This window comes from Thamnophis elegans, chromosome 4 (assembly GCF_009769535.1).
Source record: "Thamnophis elegans isolate rThaEle1 chromosome 4, rThaEle1.pri, whole genome shotgun sequence".
NCBI lineage: Eukaryota > Metazoa > Chordata > Lepidosauria > Squamata > Colubridae > Thamnophis > Thamnophis elegans.
Window position 1 is genome coordinate 36,233,455 of NC_045544.1, and position 19,528 is coordinate 36,252,982.

General features: G+C 33.4%; 1 protein-coding gene and 1 long non-coding RNA gene across 2 annotated transcripts in view; one reads left to right on the forward strand and one right to left on the reverse strand.

The window, feature by feature from the left end:
• Positions 1 to 212: 212 nt before the first annotated feature.
• LOC116507135 lies at positions 213 to 10,818 on the forward strand. Its single transcript, XR_004255161.1, has 3 exons — positions 213 to 297; positions 2,945 to 3,005; positions 10,170 to 10,818. It is a non-coding gene; the product is annotated as an uncharacterized LOC116507135 (long non-coding RNA).
• Positions 3,996 to 19,528, reverse strand: part of FAM184A (family with sequence similarity 184 member A) — a 51,346-nt gene continuing 35,813 nt past the window's right edge. Inside the window, 10 exon segments of the mRNA XM_032215082.1 lie at positions 3,996 to 4,843; positions 6,305 to 6,504; positions 10,827 to 10,930; positions 11,541 to 11,671; positions 14,914 to 15,060; positions 15,487 to 15,593; positions 15,596 to 15,671; positions 17,091 to 17,095; positions 17,813 to 17,863; positions 17,865 to 17,941. Coding sequence (XP_032070973.1) covers positions 4,762 to 4,843; positions 6,305 to 6,504; positions 10,827 to 10,930; positions 11,541 to 11,671; positions 14,914 to 15,060; positions 15,487 to 15,593; positions 15,596 to 15,671; positions 17,091 to 17,095; positions 17,813 to 17,863; positions 17,865 to 17,941 — 980 coding nt within the window. The 3' untranslated portion in view covers positions 3,996 to 4,761.

Below are 19,528 nucleotides of genomic sequence, written 5' to 3' on the forward strand. Positions count from 1 at the left end.
GGAGGAGGCGGGACCGGCGAAGATTGGCTCCTCTCCTCCGACTTCGCCGCTTGATGACAGGCGGGGAAAGGGCGGGCGATTCCCCTTTTGGGTTGCTGGATCTGTCTGTGCTGCCCCTGGGGCGAGGGTTGCGGGGACGACGACGACGACGATTGGCGGTGATCAGGCCTCGCTGAGTAAATGAAGCCCTTCGAAGAAAAATCGAAGCAGGCTTGCCGGCTCCGTCCTCGGGACTTCCACTTTTTTGACTGGGTTGTAATAAACTGCTACTCCGTGAATAGGCGTGAGATGGAGCAGGTGGGCTGCAATATTGAACTTTAAAATTGGAGAGTGGGAATTGAAGCTGTCCTCCAGTTAGACAACGTGATGGCACCGGAATTGGGGGGGGGGGAGTTGTTTCTCTTGCAGACCGGAAAAAAGCAGAAATTAATTATCCGTGGCTGTCCCCCCCCCCCCCCAAATCTGTTCTTATCTGTATTATTTCTTTGAGCAGTAAAATTCGGTGTAGGCCGGAAACCGTGAGTTCTCGTCTTCCTTGAGCCGGTCATTTTCAGAACTAGGAAAAAGCAAAGTGGCTTCTGAAATCTTGCCAAGAAAATCGCAGGGGCTTATTCAGGCTGTTGCCAGGAATCGCTGTCTAGACCAGGGGTTTCCAACCTTGGCAACTTTAAGATTTATGGACTTCTCAGCAAAACTGGCTGAGAAACTCTGAGAGTTGAAGTTCATAAGTCTTAAAGTTGTCAAGGTTGGAGACCCCTAGTCTAGAAGGCACAAACATACCAAAAGTACTATAGTGGAAGAGAGCTTTGTCCTCAGATTAAGACACAAGAGAAAGAAAACGCATAAATTAAGTGTGATGGGAAGTCCTCAGGAAGGTTAATACTTGAATCCTGTTTTGGAAATACCAGCAATGATCCTCATGTACCAGTATTTTTTTTTGTATCAACTATCTTTAGGGTTCCTACTGAGTTGGTATCGGTTAATAAAACACATGCGGCCCTAGAGTTAGAAGAGCTGAACATTTTTCTATGTCTGAAGGGAATTGTGTCCGTTTTTTACACTGCTGTATATACTTTACTTGATTTAGTTTAGGATATGCTAGAGCTTATGCACACTTAAAAGAACTGCATTTATTTTGAAAAGAGGCAGTACGGTGGAAACATTACTGCAGGATATAACCAATATTTCTTCATGGGAATCAGTAAGCAGGATTTCTTCATGGGAAATTGTCAGTCAGTAATAGGCTCATATGGAAGGGATTGGATGACTGCATGAACAAACAAAAAGCTTTGCAAATATTTTTGGACCTTTTCTGTACCATTGAGTGTTGGTAGTGTTGGTAGTGAGAAATTTAAGGATAAGTCTATTGTCCTATAAAATTCCTGCTTGTATAAACCTCCACGTTTCCTACTTCTAACACATTTTTCCATTAGTTGTACATCATTTAAAAACCAACGAACCAAAAATGACATCTGATCCCACTGGAAAATGTCAAGTAGGGCGATTGTTCAGTAAGATATATCTAGAGGGCATATTGGAGTAGGTCCAAGATATAGGAATAGTTTGAGCAATCTACCTTTGACAGTCAAAATGGCTGAATTTTCAAGGCAAACTTTGAAACTAACATTTCTTTTATTCTGTTTATGATAGTGAGAGATTGCTTATGCCTTAAAAAGTTTGCAAAATAAAAAGGAAATACAAGTAAAATAGATTTCTCAAATCTACCAGTATTTACATTTGTAGAAATGAAGCTAAGTGTGCAGTAATGAAATGTATGCTGCTTTCTCATAATAAATCATATGATGTATGCTTTTAAATATGCTGTTTAAATATATAAAATATTTTTTTAGAAAGTGACACGATGTCACATAACGTATGTTGCCTTGAAGGTGCTGTATGTGGCTTCAAAATATATGACATTTAATACACTGCTGTGCATTAAGTTGTTGTTATAAAAGTAAGCTTCTAGAATAACCAGAGGTGCTTTCAGTTCTGGAGACTAATACTTCATTTTGCAGCATCACCAATTTTTTTAATTTAAAAAATTATAAAAGGTAGCATAGAACCTGTTGCACAGCAAGAGCACTAGCATTCCAAGTTGCCATATTGGAGATCACAGTATTAGCAGATTGCTATTTACAGAACAACTTTTACATGTATAGGTTGAACGTTATAAGTTAATGAGAAATTGTATCATTTATAGCAAATTGTTGAAAACAAATGACTAGACTGCAAGGAGAGTAGTTTATCTATTTATTTGCCATCTCATATTGAAATGACTGGGCTTTTTAAAGCTCACTTTCAGCTTCCTACAAAATTGAATCTGAAATCTTGAAAAAAGGTGCCTTGCAAAGTGTGTTGGCATGGTGAGGCGCTCATCCTTGAGGTATTAAAGCAACTGTACCTTGGGAAAGCATGTAAAACTGCTTTGAAGGCTGTCTCCCATTGCCTGAGCCATATACAGTTACTTTGGTGCTATAACAGTTTAAGAGATGTCTGAACACATCCTGGAAACAGCTTTTGCAGTAGCCATGCACACTTTCCAAAGGATGTGACTGTTAGTATTGTGGAGAAAAGCTTGTAGTGATTTGCTTTGCAAAGCTCTTTTGAATGTTTTCCATAATTTTGATATAATATGAAAGCAAGTTTCTATGCATTAACACATTGGATAATACTATTTTGAAGGTTAGTTTATTAAATTTGAAGACTGAATTTAAAATTGGTATGGGGAGATGACTTGTGTTTTCTGATAAAACAGTTTCTGTCTTGTAGAAAGTTGCTGCGGCAGAATAAAATATGCAAATGAATGTCTTCTTTCATATTCTCAGTATAGAAAAGAAGTTGATTTCATTGATATTACACTAAAAAAAATGTGAACAAGAATACTAAAATACTATTATAGTTTTGAAGTTTAACATTTGACTTATATCCCACCTTTCCTTAGGAGTTTAAGATGATATATAAGATATCCTTCCTCCATTTTCCTCCCACAACAACCATATGAGGTAAGCTGGGCTTAGAGAAGGTAACTGGATAAAAAGTCACCAAATAAGTTTTCATTGTTGTGGATCTACTTCTGTTTGGGATTGCCTACTAGTAGTTCTAATTCAACATGTTAACTACAGAATTCTGGTGCCCTCCAGCCAATCCTTTAGTATTAAGGTAAACAAATCATACAATTTTAAAGAAAAACATAACACAATAGTATTGCAATCATCATTGCAAAATTATTCAGTATATATTTTTATACGTAACAGCCAAGAAATCCAACTTTAACTTAATATGGCTTTCTTCTAATGTAAAGGTTGTATGTACCTTTACACAGACCATAGAATATCTGCCAAATACTGCTTTAGATTAGCAGGAAAGCATTAGAACACTGCTTCCAGTGAAGCATTCAGGATGAGTTTACAGGAGATACAATTTGAAAAGTCTGATTAGGACATTTTATATGAAAACATACAAATTTTTTGTACATATGCTACATATAAAATTTACTATTATTGGTGGAACCATTGGTTGATTATGCTGTTGCATAATGGGAAGATGCAGTCAGGCTTTAGCAGAAATAATGGAGAGCTATATTTTTGTATCTAAGAATAAAAACTTTTTAAAATAACAACACAATTTCCCTACTCCCCCTTTATGCATACAAAGATCAAATCTTAAAAGTACACTCATAAAACAAGAAAAGCTTCTCCCTGAGATTACCAGTGTTAGTTTTATTGTGGTAATCTTGGAAATAACATCAATAGTATTAACAAAATATATAAAAACCAGATTTGCCAGTATATTACATCTTTTCTCTCAGAAAACCTGCACAATTATAAGATAAATGTAATAGAGTGGAAAATCAGGCTCATTCTCCAGGTGAAAAAGATTACATGGTCGTGGCTTAATTTTGTAATGGAAGAGAAAAATGTTAACATTTATGCTGGAACTCTAATGAAAGATTTGCATGCTTTATTATGCATAATTATTTTGTTTGGAACTATTTTTCCTTAATGCCTGAGTTTTTCCAAAAGTTAAATATCCTCAAAATGCAGCTTTCCATACATTTCACTTTATTAATAACAGCATTACCTAATGTAGTAACCCCAAATGTTAAATGTCTAAAGAGATTAGTTTCTGCATGTATTTATAAAATATTTATGACAAAAGTTGATGAATTTCAACATTAAAGTATCCATCATTATTCTTACTATAATCTTATCACCACCTTGCTTTATATATTATTATAATTTAGCACTCTTCCCCACTTTTAGAATAAACCACAATTTTTAAAGTCTGTTCTCTAATTTAATTAAAAATATATGGATTTGCACATATTTTGCCATTGTCTGATTTTTAAATTGTTAACAATTTATTTTAATATATAGTAACCATGCAATTAATTGCATTTGAGAGAAATGGGATGCGAAAATCTTCTCTGAAACTAAAGAAAATACATATTTATAGGAAAAGTGAAGGAAAGATTGTATTTCTTCTATGAAATTTTATTATGCAGTAATTACAAAGTTTAAATACTTTTCAATTTTAAAAAAATAAGTGTCATTAAGCACATTTATATAACTATGTCAAGTGATTCCAACAAGTATCACATAAAATAGAGTGCATTTTCAAATCAGAGAGACAAATACGTTCTCATTCACAGTGTTTGACATATTACAAGGAAGCTTGTTTCACATAAGGGTTTATTTTAAGGTCATGCTATTATGAACAGTACAGTCCACACCATGCTGTGCCATTCAAAATAATCTCTCAGAATGTGAAGTAACGAGCAAACCATTCCTGACGTTGTGGATCTGGTGAAGCCATTGGGGAAGCTTCAGTCTGAGGAGGGCTAGATTCATAAAAAGAAAAGACAGATTTAACCCACAACCAAGAGTCAAGGTGCAAACTGCCTGGAAAAAGCATATAAAAACAGCACAGAATCAACTTTTATAATTTCAAAGTCACGTTAGTCTGTGAGGTAGTTTAATTCCCCATTTTCAACCTTCGGTCATCCACTCCATTGGAGAGCATCAGCAGCATAGACAAGTCACTAAGCCACACAACAGGGAAAAAATAGTGTTTGGGAAAAAAAATTGGAGTTGCTGCTTTGTCAAAAAAAAAAAAAAAAAAGCAAGAGCAAGGGAAAGTTTGTTTTTAAAGAGCATCCTCTTTTAGCATCCTTTTCTTCTGATCAAGTTAGTTGTCAAATATGATGCAAGCATCATATTCGTTAGTCATGCTGAATTATCTGGCACTGAACAATTACATACTTTAAATATTACATACTCAGAGTAAATTATTGAAATTGCATGCATATGAAATCAGATACAATAGAACAAGGGATTCAGTACAAAGCAAGCTCTTTTTTTACCCATAATTATCGAGTAAACCTGTATCGATACAATCACTACATATACTTTTATTGCTTTAGTATAATTACATTATATAGCTAGAACGTTAAAATAATCCCTACCGTTTATAGGACAAATCAGGGAACACAATAATTTGTAAGGAAACTCCGTCATCATAATTCATGCACATGCTTGTTAATGGCGTCTGAGCATACATGCATTTTACATGCAAAGGGAAAATAAGGAAGATTACATTTTATGGGATTCTTATTCAAGTTAAGAAATAAAATGTTATAGTGCAAACTTCCTATTTTTTTTCTGCCCCAGATTTGCAAAAAGGCATTAAAGCAGAATAAAGAAACATTTACTTTTCCAGGATATCTAGATATAATGATATTTCATTTAGATAATAAAACATATTCCAATTGTAATGCAAAGTGGAGCTTGATATTTTAATGCTGAAGCATAGCATTAAATGGTATGTAATACATGCACATACTATATTCACATATACTCAAAGCTTGTTTATCGAAAAAAAAATTCTGTGGTGAGGAAAATCAATACAAATCTAATATGGTAAATATTTTGTTAGAAGCACTATTACAAAATATCATTTTGATTTGGGGGATTGTAACATATTCTCGAAGGGCAGGTAGAAATAACAAACATTTAACAATTGTTCATAAAGGTAAAAGCACACAACACATTGGTAATATAACACTTTGAAATTTTAAGGGAAATAAGACTTACTGGGGGAATCATATTTCAACAAGCTTTACAATAAAAAGGGATACTATAAAGAGTGCAAAATAGAGTGCAAAAATTATGATTCTAAAATAATATCTATACTCCAGTATTCCTAAACCAAGTGGGTGGGTGGGGGTCAACTAAAAAGAAATCAATTTTTGTTTTCCAAGTTAGGAAAAAAAATAATCAAAAACTGGTGAGGCTCTGCTCACCTCAAAACCATCTTGGGCTCTTTGGGTGGTATTGGTTGTGGAAGTGGTCTGCTGCTGTTGAACTCAATATCGTGGATGGATGAATTAGGAATAGGGTCCAGGCGGTTAGCATGTCCATTGCCCACTCCACTAGATTCCAAAGCACTTAGATTGGGGACACTCACAAACCTGTTTGCTGATCTATCATTCTTCTTCTTTTGCTGCATTAAAAATAACACATGTAGGGAAGGGAGTGTACAAATCAGGAAATTACTGAAATGTTTAAATTATTATTCTTTATTAATGGTTTGGGGATTGCTGCAATACGATGCCTGACTTTTCAATAATTTTAGTAGATTATCTTATTTAGCTTCAATTCCCGAAGAACAGTGGAAACTACTTTTCTGTTAAAAGTAACACTGTTGTTATAATTTTGAATCTCCCAACCAAAAAATTTGGAAAGTTTTAAGTGTATCAGAAAAACTGATTTTACTTTCTATTTGCAGTCATTTCCTTACATAATCATGGTTCCTGGTTGCCATAAAATGAATTAAATCCTGCTTCAAAATATTTTCATAGAAAGTGAGATTTAAAAAAACAAAACAAATAAATAACTAGGATTATAAGCAAAAGTTTTGCCCAGTATTTCATTTGTCAGGAAAAAAAGAGCTTGCAACAAAAATATTTAATTTCCATTTATTTTATTTTTCTGGCTTTAACTGATAAGAGAATATAACAGATGTTGCCATATTGGTACCAAATTCTTATATTCTGCCAGCCTGAGTAAAAATAGGTGAAGAGTTGAATAAAATGCTTCCAATAGCCACGCAGTGCCTCACTTAAGTGAACTCTTCTATAAGATAGTTCTTCAAAAATTACAAATCTTTTGATTGGATTAAGGATCTTAATTCCACAACCTTCAGATTTTCACAAAAAAATCTGCTCTCTATTTTCAATATCATTCAAGTTTATCTGTTCTTTGTTACTTTGCTGAAGGTACTGATTTAGAATCAGAATAATCTAAAACATAATTATGGTCTACCAGATACAACTAATTCATTTTCTATATTCTTGAACATATAGATGGGAAAACCAATTTATCAATTAACAGCAAACCATGATAAATATCACCTGTTAATTGGAAAATAAAAACCAATCACCATCCCTAAACATGTATGTTATGAGTTTGGTCAGATCTTTAAAATAGCTGATTTAGCTAGCTATCAGTTTGCCAGGGCATGTTTATGTCAAGGTTAGGGTCAGGCGAAGAAGACCTCAATTACTCTGGCCATAAACTATTTAATTATATTAAAATAAGTAGGGCCTATTTATATACATAATAGATTTTAACTAAATTTTGTTAAACAAAGAATGTTTAATAAAACTACTTCATATATACCAGTGATGGTTAACCTTTTTGGCACTGAGTGCCAAAACTGGAGTGTGCACATGCGCATGCCAGAAAGAGAGCAGCTGGTTGGTGCACATGTGAAGTCAGAAATTAAATACTTACCTATACTATTTAATAGGTTTTTTTTCTTTTTTAGTGTTTATAAAATATAGTAGAGATTTTGGCATTAAGCTCAGTCTCAAGGTTTTTCCATATCAGAAAACAATTCAGTGTTATTTTATTAATATGATTTATTTATTTGATTTCTATAGCCATGTACTAAGTTTTTTATATAATAATTTTTGACACTAATTGATATTACCTCTTTTTAAACACTTTATCATAAAATGTTCTAAGAACTCTTATTTTGGATAGATAACTAATGCAGTCCAATTCCTTCATTTTATTTTAGTTTAAATGGAAGAATTTTCCCCAATTAAATAGTTTTAGGTGAAGATCCCTTACTTTTTCAGTTTTAGGTTGCTTCCACACAAAAGCCATGTCACCTTGCAAAGCCATGCTTTGCTATAATTTTACCTGAAAGATTCCTCACGGAACTAACACTATTTTAGTTAGCAGTACAATTCTCCAGGGCGCAGTGCCCTGTTTACAATCAAAATGATCCTGCACTGGAGATAGCCTTTTAATTTTAGTTTGAAGATCCTGGTAACTGTTTACTATTGATTCAAGTTGACACAGGTATTTTTAAATTCTTTAAAGCCATTCTTAATTTCACCATATCTATTGCTTTTCTTTCATGGTTTTATAAAAAAAATATGTATTTAAAAAAAAAAAACGATCATGTCAATGAAAGGAGTTTGGTAATTATATTTCCCCCCAGAATTGCAGTGACAACATAAGGAGTTAACCATCTTCCTGTTAGAAGCAGAGTGAGAAAAACCTACTAAAGGCAAATTTCTAATAAACAAATGAAATCTGAAAAAACTGCAACAGTGCTTTGTTATTTTCTCTAGTTCCACAGTATTTTATTGTTTGGGGGAAGGTTATTAATTAACAAAACATAAAGTATATTGCAGAAAATACTGGATCGCAATGATTTGACTGATGGCTTTTATATCCTGTCAGGCTATCAATGTTTTCACTGTACAATCACCCAGCCTCATTTACATAATATTGTAGCAGGGTAAATGATACTATTTCATTTGTAATAATTTGCAATCAAGCTGTGTCCCCCCCCCCAAAGGCATGAATAGCCTTTAGGGGGCTTGCAGAGTGCTGGGGGGGGGAATGAGCAAAAAATGGGCCTTTTTTTGTGCAAAAAATTGCATGCATAGCTTTAGGAGGCTTATAGAGTAGTCGGGGAGGGGGAATTGAGCAAAAAAGGCCCGTTTTTCACTCATTTCTGCCCTCCCCAGCCCCCAGGAGCTCTCTGAAACCCTTCTAGAGGCTCTGCACGGCCATTTTGGTGAAGGGGCGGGGTTTGGGAGGCAAAAAATGCTGTATTCAGTGTATAAGACACACCCAAATTTTCTGCCTCTTTTTTGAGGGAAAAAGGTGCGTCTTATACTCTGAAAAATATGGTATATTGAAATAGACTCATTCTACAATAATTCAAGAGTAGACCCATTTAATTATTTTTAATTGGGTACACACCCATTTCAACTGCTTTCTTTCTTTTTCTTTTTGAATCAAAAGAACTGTTCAAATGTCTAGCAAAGATGGTTTGAAATATATAATTAAATTACCGAGAGGGTGTAAAGATATTTCCAGTGCCAAAACTGACAAAAAAATTAAAAAGTCAAGAAGTTTATATTTAAGTATAGAAAAAGATAAAACAGATTTCAAATCAAAACTCTTGTGTTCGTATTTCACACAATAAAAATTAAACAGATGTATGTAACAATGTTAAAGGATTCCATTACAGGAAGACAGAATACACTTAAATCAAGTATGAGATTCTAAAGAGATGTTCACTTTGTGTATTGTAGCCAGTACTATGAGAACATCAACTGGAAATAACAACCATAGCAATCCTCTATAAAATGTAAATGAAAAATAGATGACAATTGTAGAGAAAGGGAAGCAATGAGGTCTATTATTAACTCAGCATCATGTTAGGAAGTATAAAAAGACAATTCTTTCACTTGATGGCACAATTTTTGTTATAGAAAATGTACTATATAGCAAAATCTTGGATTTTAGCAATAATTATTCATATTTCCTAACATTAAATATTATTTATTTTATATTCTGAAACAGAATACAGCACATGATTTCCACAATTTTTGATACTTCAAGTCAATCCAATAATTCCAAGTATTTTTCAATTGTGGATTTTGAGGTTTTTTCCTTTGGACTAACATGCATCCCATTGCTTTTTCTTCTGGGAGAAGCATTTGATTCTTTTATAACAATTTACTAAAGAAAACACATCCACAACACTCGAATGCTAATATGCAAAGGCATAACTGCAAATAAAGATAATAGTCTGAGTCCAGAATTGCTGCTATGTAACAAAGTATTTCTTCTTTTCAGGGAAGGGACTTTGTTATAACAGAAACTCCAGAAGAAGGAAGAGAAGCAACCTTATACTGATACTTTTACTAAGATTTCCTGTCCACTTAACTACAGTGCTAGTAAATGCTAAACCAAATAAATATCAAAATTTGATTTTGAAAGAGGATATTAGCAATCAAAGTGCAGTTGCAAAAATGGGTATAATTAGCAATGTAGTTTGAGAAAGTTTTCAGGAACAAACTTTCTGAGAAATAAATATAAAGTGATTCTAAAATACAGTACCCACGTAGATGATAGAACCACCTCAAATGCTAAACAAGCTCAAAATAAATTAGTCATCAACAGCCTATAGAGGAGGTCAGGAAGTAAAAAAAATAGCAGCATGAAATAATCTCTATGTATTGCTGCTAAAAGAATTAAAGGGTGGCAGGAAGTCACCAAGGTTGAGTGTGACTTTAAGGAAATGTTGCTTTTTAAAAAAGATATCCCATGTTAAACAAATATACTATACAAGCACACTTATATATCCTGTTTAAAAGAAAAATTGACCACATTGTGAAAAACTTGCTTATTTCCAACCTGTGTTGTTGTCTAGTGTTTGTTAATAGACTTCTGTTATTTGTAATATTACCAACCCCCATTTTCTACTTTTAAGGTAATAATTATGTTCCATACCTTTACTAGAGGATTAATAACACCAACATTAGGACTTGCATTAAACACTTTGTTGAAGTTAGTCTCCCTATTGACTAGTTCCAGTTGATAGAATTTTTGTCATCCTAATAAAGAAAAGAATAAGTTCATGTTGTTAGGGTGACGAAACTTTATTTACAGAAAAAATCTTCACTTCAAATATGAAACTGTTGAAGCTGAACTAAGATTGGCAACATTTGTTCCATTTATGTAATAATTTGTGGCATTCCTATAATCCTTCTCTATAGCAGCATTAGCATTCTAACTTTGCATTGAGTTCAAAGATTCTATAAGACAATTTTTTGCTCTCCCCTATTGTGATACAGGAAGCCACAAATGATTCATATTAGCAAATTTCTTATCAGCAAAATTCAGAACATGCTTATTAGAAAACACATTAAAATAGACATTGTTTATATAAATGCAAACCAGGAAGGAAAAGATACTCCCCCCAAATGTTTTAAAATTTCGATAGCATTGTGATTTATCTATAGTACAAAAGATGCAATTTTATAAGTAACATTTCCAACAACTGTTTAATAGTAAAAAGAGATGTGGAATTGTGTGTGCAGCTTAGATAACTGAGATTAAAACTGAAAGTCACTTTCATTAGATTGTTGTCTTTCACATGTAATAGATGTTTGGAATATTTGACAAAAAAATACTAGCATCTCACATGCTCAAAACAAAGCCCACCAAATTATCTTACAATCAGCTTCTTTATCAGCTGATCCCTCTCAGCAATCAGATCTTTCAGCTCTGCAATAAGCTTCAGGTCTTCTGGCCTTGGTTCCCTGTTTTGATATTTATCTTCCATTTCTTCTAAACTTTATAAAGACAAAATTATCACCAATGCATTAGTAGTGAGTTAAAGTTAAAAGATAATACTATAAATCCATATTATCAGATTGATTCAATAAATAAATATTATATATAAAAAGAGGTATAGATTTATACCTATAAACGTCTTTTGGTTGGTTATGCTAAAGAAAATGCTGTCATAATTTACAGTTAAAACAACATAACCTCAATAATAAAATTATAATAAATCAACTAATGAGTGAGAAAGTATCATGCTAACTAAAAAAAAGTTAGTATAAGCAGTCAAAACACCACAGAATGAAAGCAGAAATTAAGAAAATTGCAGAAAAGTTCTAAAAAGACAGTGAAGAAGCATTAAAGGAGTGAATGGAAAAAATAATTTACAGAAAAATACTGAAAGGCCAAAAACAGACCCTTGAATTTGTAGAAAGATTAATAAGTTTTGAATTAACCTTTCAGATTGCTTTCTGGTTTTGGACTTTTATATGGATTCTAACAGACAAGGGTAAACATCGAACAAACTGAAGCTATATGCTGATATGATGGATTCATATGATTAGGTGCATTGATTCTGGAGGCAGTTGAAGAACCAGTTTTCTGATGGAGTTTTTATATTATGATATTATGATAGATAGATAGATAGATAGATAGATAGATAGATAGATAGATAGATAGATAGATAGATAGAGTTCAGGTTTTCCCCTAAGTGCCTGGACACACATTAGAACTAATTGGTGTCAAGTTTTTGTTGCTTTTAATGTTTTAATCGGCTGAGTTTTATAGTTTTAAAATGATTTTATATGTATTTTAATTTTTAATTGGTAACTGCCCAGAGTTGGTTGAAAGATGGGAGGCCATATAAATGAAGAGGGTATATATTCTGAAAGCTGGATTTTATCCTCTCAAATGATTTTAATAGCTGAAGAAGACCTTTTGCCAACTTGCTCTGTGGCCCAATTGGAAGATAGTTTAGAATACTGTATCTGGCTCGATTAGTGTCAATTTATGAATTCCAGTTGAATTCCAGAGTATGCAAGAGATGTTCAGATTGTATTATGCTAAATATATATTAAATATACCAATTGCCTTTTTCTTACTATACATAAATTTGAAATTCTGCTTTGGTTTTAAAAGTTCTTCATAACTTTAATCAGGTTTTCTGACGATTACCAGAATTCATAAAAGTTGTTAACACTATCTTCTCAAGCTTAATCCTAGAACATCTTCGGGTCACTACTACATAGCATATTTTCTATCAGCCAGGCTCATATAGTAACATAACTCTTTTATTCCCTAATTACAGATAGACTATATTTGGAAAGTTTAAAAACTTTTATGAAATATTTTTATACTTTAAAATCTTCAGCTTTTATTTGTGGTCATGTCTCCAAAGTTATTGCTTTAAGATTGGGTTATTATATAGTAAAACTAATTTTGATTTCATTATTTTATGATAAATATTATATTGAACAAAATCTTCTATCCTCTCCTGAAGAGGCAGTTTAGACCAGATTCCCCAACCCTTGGGATATGCAAGCGACAGGCAAGTGTGTGAGTGCACAAAGCTCCATTTGCCCAAGCGACAGGCACACACAGAAAACCATCCCCTCTCCCCTAACCTCTAACGCTGCCAGTCTGCAGAACTAAAAAGGTTGGGGACTGCTAGTTTAGACTATTCTTCTTACAGAAATCTCTACGCTTCTTTATTACAAGAAGCAAAACTTAAATAGAAAACAGTATTATTTCAGGCAGTTTGTCAGTTCAAATTTCATTACAAATGGAATCTTACCATTTAAAAAAAAGCATATCTATACAAACAGCTATTTAACTTTGCTTGTACATTATTCTCTAAGATTCAGACTCAGATGAATAAGAGCTGGGCAAGAGTTTACAATCTATTATGTCCTTGCACTGTAAAGATAGCCAATAATTATTAGTCAGTAACCATAACGCTTGAGAATTTTAAAAGGTCCTTAGTTGCATTTCCCTCCCAAAGACATATTTTTCTCCAATAATAAAAGTATCCAAAAAGAAATGAGAGTGTAGACTATTTTAAGATAAAACAGTGCTTTATAACTGGGAAAGTAAACTGGAAACTTAATTAGAAGACATAGCTTCAGTATAATGAAATTGACTTTACAAAGAGAAACATGAAACACAGAAATATAAGGATCATACGGTGGCATAGATGTTGTGGGAAGACACAGTTAATTAAAACCATTAATATATACAACATTATGTAATATGGGAGTTATTAGTTTTAAAAATATTGCATCAATTTAACCAGAGGACAAAAATAAAATAAGAGGCTTACCAAGCATCTTTAGTGTGATGTTCAGTCCTAATGAAAGGATGTATTAAATGGTGGTATTTTTTTTTTAAAAAAAATCTGCCCAACTCATTCTGTGATTCTGGGCAGCTTACAAGGATAAAATCTTAATACCAAAACAATACTACTCCCCACCGCACCCCAGCAATAACAATCATTCAAGCCTTTTAATTGGCTCCCTATCACTCTTGGGTCTCTAGGCCTGTTGGCAGAACCATATCTTCAGGGCCTTGTGAAAAGACTCTAAAAGTGTGGGTCAATCTTATGTCTGCAGTGATAAGGGAGGAGCCACCATGAGGAAGGCCCTTCTTTATCCTGCTAGATGGACCTCATTAGGAGAGGGGACCCCATAGCTTTTCCTGCCTCCCCATACTAGTGGATCAATAGATATGACTGGGAAAAGATGTGGTCCCAAGCCATATAGGATTTGAAGGTGAAACCAACACCTTGAATTGGACCCAGAAAATCATCAGTCCAATGCTGCTCCCCGCAGGAGAAGTGACACATGTGCAAAACTAGGCTTGCAAAAAGCCATGCCGGCTGCTGCATTTGGGAAAGTAATTGAAGTTTCCAAATACTTTTAAGAGTGTGTAGAACTGTTTGAACTGCTTCAATCTAGCTGACTGATTGATTTTATGAGAATGCCCATTGTACTTTTATTTTGTATTAGCTTCCAATACTTATATATTACAAGGTTAAGTGAAAGTATGAATTGGATGTCTTCTTATTTTTTCCCATGGGTTCAATTCTGCATGTTTGTTGAAATGGTTGTCAAGATAGCAGATACACTAAGCTTCTCAGTTATATGTAATTTTACAAGCCTATGCCTCTCCAGTATCAATTGGAAACAGATAATGGTTATATATTATTCACTCAAACTCAGCCCATATATGAAATTGTTCAAGGGAGTAAACTTACGAAACTTGCAAAGCTGAATTAATTTCCTTGAGCAGCTCTTGGGTTTTATTAAAATCTGCCAGCATACTTTGTTTCTCTCTGATGTGGTCAGCTGTCATGACATCCAACTTTTTCTCATGTTTCTTGCTTAAATCTTGTTCATGTAGCCTGTTTCATTTTATGTTAAAAACAGTTATTCTTATGTCAGTTGGGTTCATTAATGTTGATATTTGAAAAGGCTTTGTGCACAGTGATACTGATAATTGAAAAATTACTATTTCTCCAACCTTTAGCTTATTTTTATAATTTTTTTTCATCTCCTTTAATGCTTTAATAATGAAAAGCAAACAAATTTGTTTAATTAAATTTTCAAATAGTTTTTTTCACTTGCTAATGTCTAGAATAATGTGCAATGCCATATGACAGGCATCCCAGCCTAAATGCATTTTTACATTAATCGATATTAGATTTGATGAGTACAGCAGTTTGAATTTGAGTACCTAAAATATTCCATGGAAAGTTAAAAAAAAAGGTTATCAGCTTTAGGAACTGCATTAATTAGACCTTGTTACCTGACATCAGAAATACTCATACCTAATTTGCTGATTAGATTCGCTACGTATTCGTAGAATTTCCTTCCCTTTGACTCCAGTTCCTTAGTTTAATGCACTTATGTTCTCCATGCAAAGCAAGTATTTCCTTATTCCAATTCTGATATATGGTGGTCTCGATGCCTCAGGTCATCCTGTACATCTGATATTCGGCAACATAAATTCTTTCTCCTAATAAGCAAATATTAATAATCAAAGAACACTTTGTAGTAGTTCTGCATAGTGTATTCATTCTGCAGAAAAAAACATACTCAGTTTTTTTATTAAAATATTTCTATTTCCTTATTAGACTTTAGATTGTATTTAAAAACAGAATATTTAAATCACTGGTGTTCAACCTTTGGCTTGCCTGGTTGCATTGTGTGGAAAGAAATGGTCTTGGGCCACATATAACATATATAATTAATTAATACATAATGCATCACATAATACTGTTAAAAGTTTACAATCTTGTGGGGCTACTTTACTAGCTGTCCAGAATCATATGCAGCCTGTGGGCCATGGGTTGTACACTCCTGATTTAATGACAATGTATCTTCCTTAAATTAGGGGATTCTTGTCTTCTCTTTATTCCTCTTCATCTGTGAAAAATCAAATATAAAGTTAAATGGAATACTGAATAAGAATTATGAGATTGCAATTGAGGTTTTAAGACTGTGCTTTCATCTTTTCAGCCAACACAAGCACCCCCTTCCCCCAGACTTAGAGAGTCTACTAAGACTGATCTCCAATTCAGGTTTTCTGTTATTTGTCCAGAAGGTTTGGTAGTGTCTACAATTACTATATTATCTTTGTTATTATGCCTTCACCTTTATTTAGCACCAAAACATATTTCAACAAAAATGTTTAGATCCAGACTTGTTCTTTGTAAATAAAATAGCTGATTTGAACTCAAGTTCTCTTTACTTTACTTTACTGCCACAAGTGATTCCTAAAACTAACAAATAATACAGATTTCTCCTGCCACCCCCAATCTCTTTCAGGGAAACAGGGGGAGTAGGGGGGGGGGGAAACCACCTATAGCCCTTCTCCTGTAGAAGCATTCTATGAGTGAAATTTCAGTCATAAATGATCAGGCTTTAAGCTTATAGACATTAGTATAAAATATACAGTGCATTCTGGAAGATGCTGGTTTAAATTATTGTGGACTTGCTGCTGAAAGAGATGGATTATCCCAAGGATTGCCATAATTGGCTGGTGTTTGAGATGCTTGTTCAATTTAATTCTCTCATAATGCTTAAGCAGCACTCCCCACCCCCCCATCCCATTGTTTATTTTTCCCCTGTGTCATTTTATCCTTTTTTATTCTCACTTTTTTTCTTTATGCAACTATCTTATCTCTTTAATTCATCTACATCCTCTTTTAATCTTTATTGCTGAAGAGAGGGAATGGAATGTTAGTGGGTAGAGAGTGAATGGTTGAATGGCAAATGAAATATAAATTAACAGAATAATGGAATTGGTATCCTAGATTGATAAAACAAGGAAGCAGGCAGTGCATAATGGAGATACAGGTTCTTGATTTGGATGGTGATGTGAGTAAGTGGGTGGGTAGACAGACAGAGCACACAGCAATAGCAATATCACTTAGACTTACATACCGCTTCACTGTGCTTTACAGTCCTCTAAGCGGTTTACAGAGTCAGCATGTTGCCCCCAAAAATCTGGGTACTCATTTTACAGATCTTCTGCAATTTGTGATTTTCAATTTTATTGGCAAAGTTTGGGAAACTTTTATTGCCAAACGTCTTCATTTTCTAGTTTGATAATTTGCTGCTGTCATTTAATTCTGTTACTTATCTTTGGAATAGTAGTTACAATTACACCAGTCAAAAAATTACCATTGAGGTGATGGTGTAAGGTAAATGCTAAATCAGACATGATTAGATTGGTCTAGTTGCAGCATGTGGTTATAGCATGTGGACAATTTCATGTTTCATTTCAAAAGCAACATAGTAACATGTTTAATGCTAATTTACAATTAGTGTATATTAATATATGGTTGAAACCTGGAAATTAAATGCAAAAGCAATACAATGAAGTTAAATGGCAATGAGCTTGGCAACTAGATCAACAGTGGTGAACATCAAGCCTTGCTCGATGCCAATGCCTTAAAAGACCAGAAAATGTCGAAGAAATACTGGACAGATTCAAATGTGTTAACTGGAAATGACTCAAATACCATATATCATTTTGGATCAATAGCTTTTTTGTTACTTCTTGATCAAAAAGATAAAATAAAGGTCAAACACATATGCCTTTAGTTTTAAATATGCTAATAATCTTTAGGGCATAGAGTATATATATACCTGATGCCTGCTGAGTTCTATGCTTCTTTCAAGTTCCATTTTAGCTGCTGCTTACTTCTTGCTGATGAGTGTGCCTGAGATGATCAATTGCTGCAGCATGTTGGTGATTCAGTTCAGAGCGCAAAGAAGCTGAGAGATATAAATAAAGTATTGTAAAATACTTCATAAATATTTAATATTTGATGGGTATACATATTATTATCGTATACTGAATGCAATATACAATATACAATCGCTCACTGATTTCCTTACTATTTCCCAGCCATTGGTGGGAAAACCTTCTATAATAAGTGTATTACCCTGACATTCATTCAGAGTACCACAATTTGTGTCTTCTATATTTATGGTATTTGCAATCCACACTTTCAATTTATTTTTGTTGTTCAAAATTTGATGTTGCTCAAGCAAGAAAGTCATTTCAAAATGTGAAGTAAAATTGTTCATATCCAAGTATGTGAACTTTGTATAAAAGAATTGTGTAGAGAACTCATGAATTGGAAGGAAACTCATAAAGGCAAAATACCAGAATAAAGGATGACATATTTTACATTCTGCTTTATCCTTATTATCTTGATATTATTAGACCAGAAATATAATTTCTATTTCTGGAAAAAGTGCTCTTTTTTCAGGGAGTCATACTATTTTCTAGGATGTTACATAACATGTAATATATTTATATATCTATATTTAAAAGACTTACAACTCAATATTTTGTACCATGCACATTCAAAACTGGAAGCAAATATTTCAAAGAACATCAGTTGCATATTCCAAAAAGAGAAACAAAAATAATCCAAGAAGATAATGATGATGATAATTAAAGCCAATAAAGAATATTTGTAGATAAGGGTTGAAATGAGGGGTCCTTGGTGGTCTCTGACCTTGATTTCTTGAAGACATTTCATTACCCAAACTAAGTAACATCATCAGTTGCTAGTCCTGATGATGTTATCTAGTTTGGGTAGTGAAATGTCTGCAAGAAAACAACCAAGCTGAGAGAGATAATAATAGCAACCAGATAAGCGAATCATACAAGGTAAGTATATTATATCACCTGGGAAAGGCTCAAGGAAACATTATTCATTATCTTCCTTTTAAGCCAGTATTCTCTTTTCTTTCTAATATTCAATTTGATGACATTGAGCAATCACCACTACTACTTTTAGTGATTTGTTTCTCTGAAATTTTAAATACTGCATTGTATTTTTGCAAACCTTGAGTTTCTCTAATGATGTGGATACTTCTCCCTAATTCTTTATGGTCTGATTTTGCTCTATTTCTGTTGAAATGAGACACTGATATTGATAGTGAAAAAAACATAAAGATAACACTAAAGAAACTACTTTACATTATCAAAGATAATGAAAAAGGAGAATATCAAAACAGAACACATCTATCTAAAACACCTATGGAAAAGCTTTATTTAGCCAGGCAGAATCTTATGAAAAATCTCATAGCAGAGTCATCAACTTGATTTAAGAGATGATAAATCATAACAATTGTAAAGACTGAATTATAGTATCTTATTTATATTATAAACTGTGAGGTATTAATTGCCCTTCAAGGAATACCTTGAGGAATGCTATTTTTCATCTTAAAAACCTACATGGTTTCAAAGAGAGCCAACCTAAACTAAGAATGAATTTCCTGATAGTGAGAATAATTGACCAATGGAACAGCTTGCCTCCAGAAGTTGTGGGTGCTCCCATCATTGGA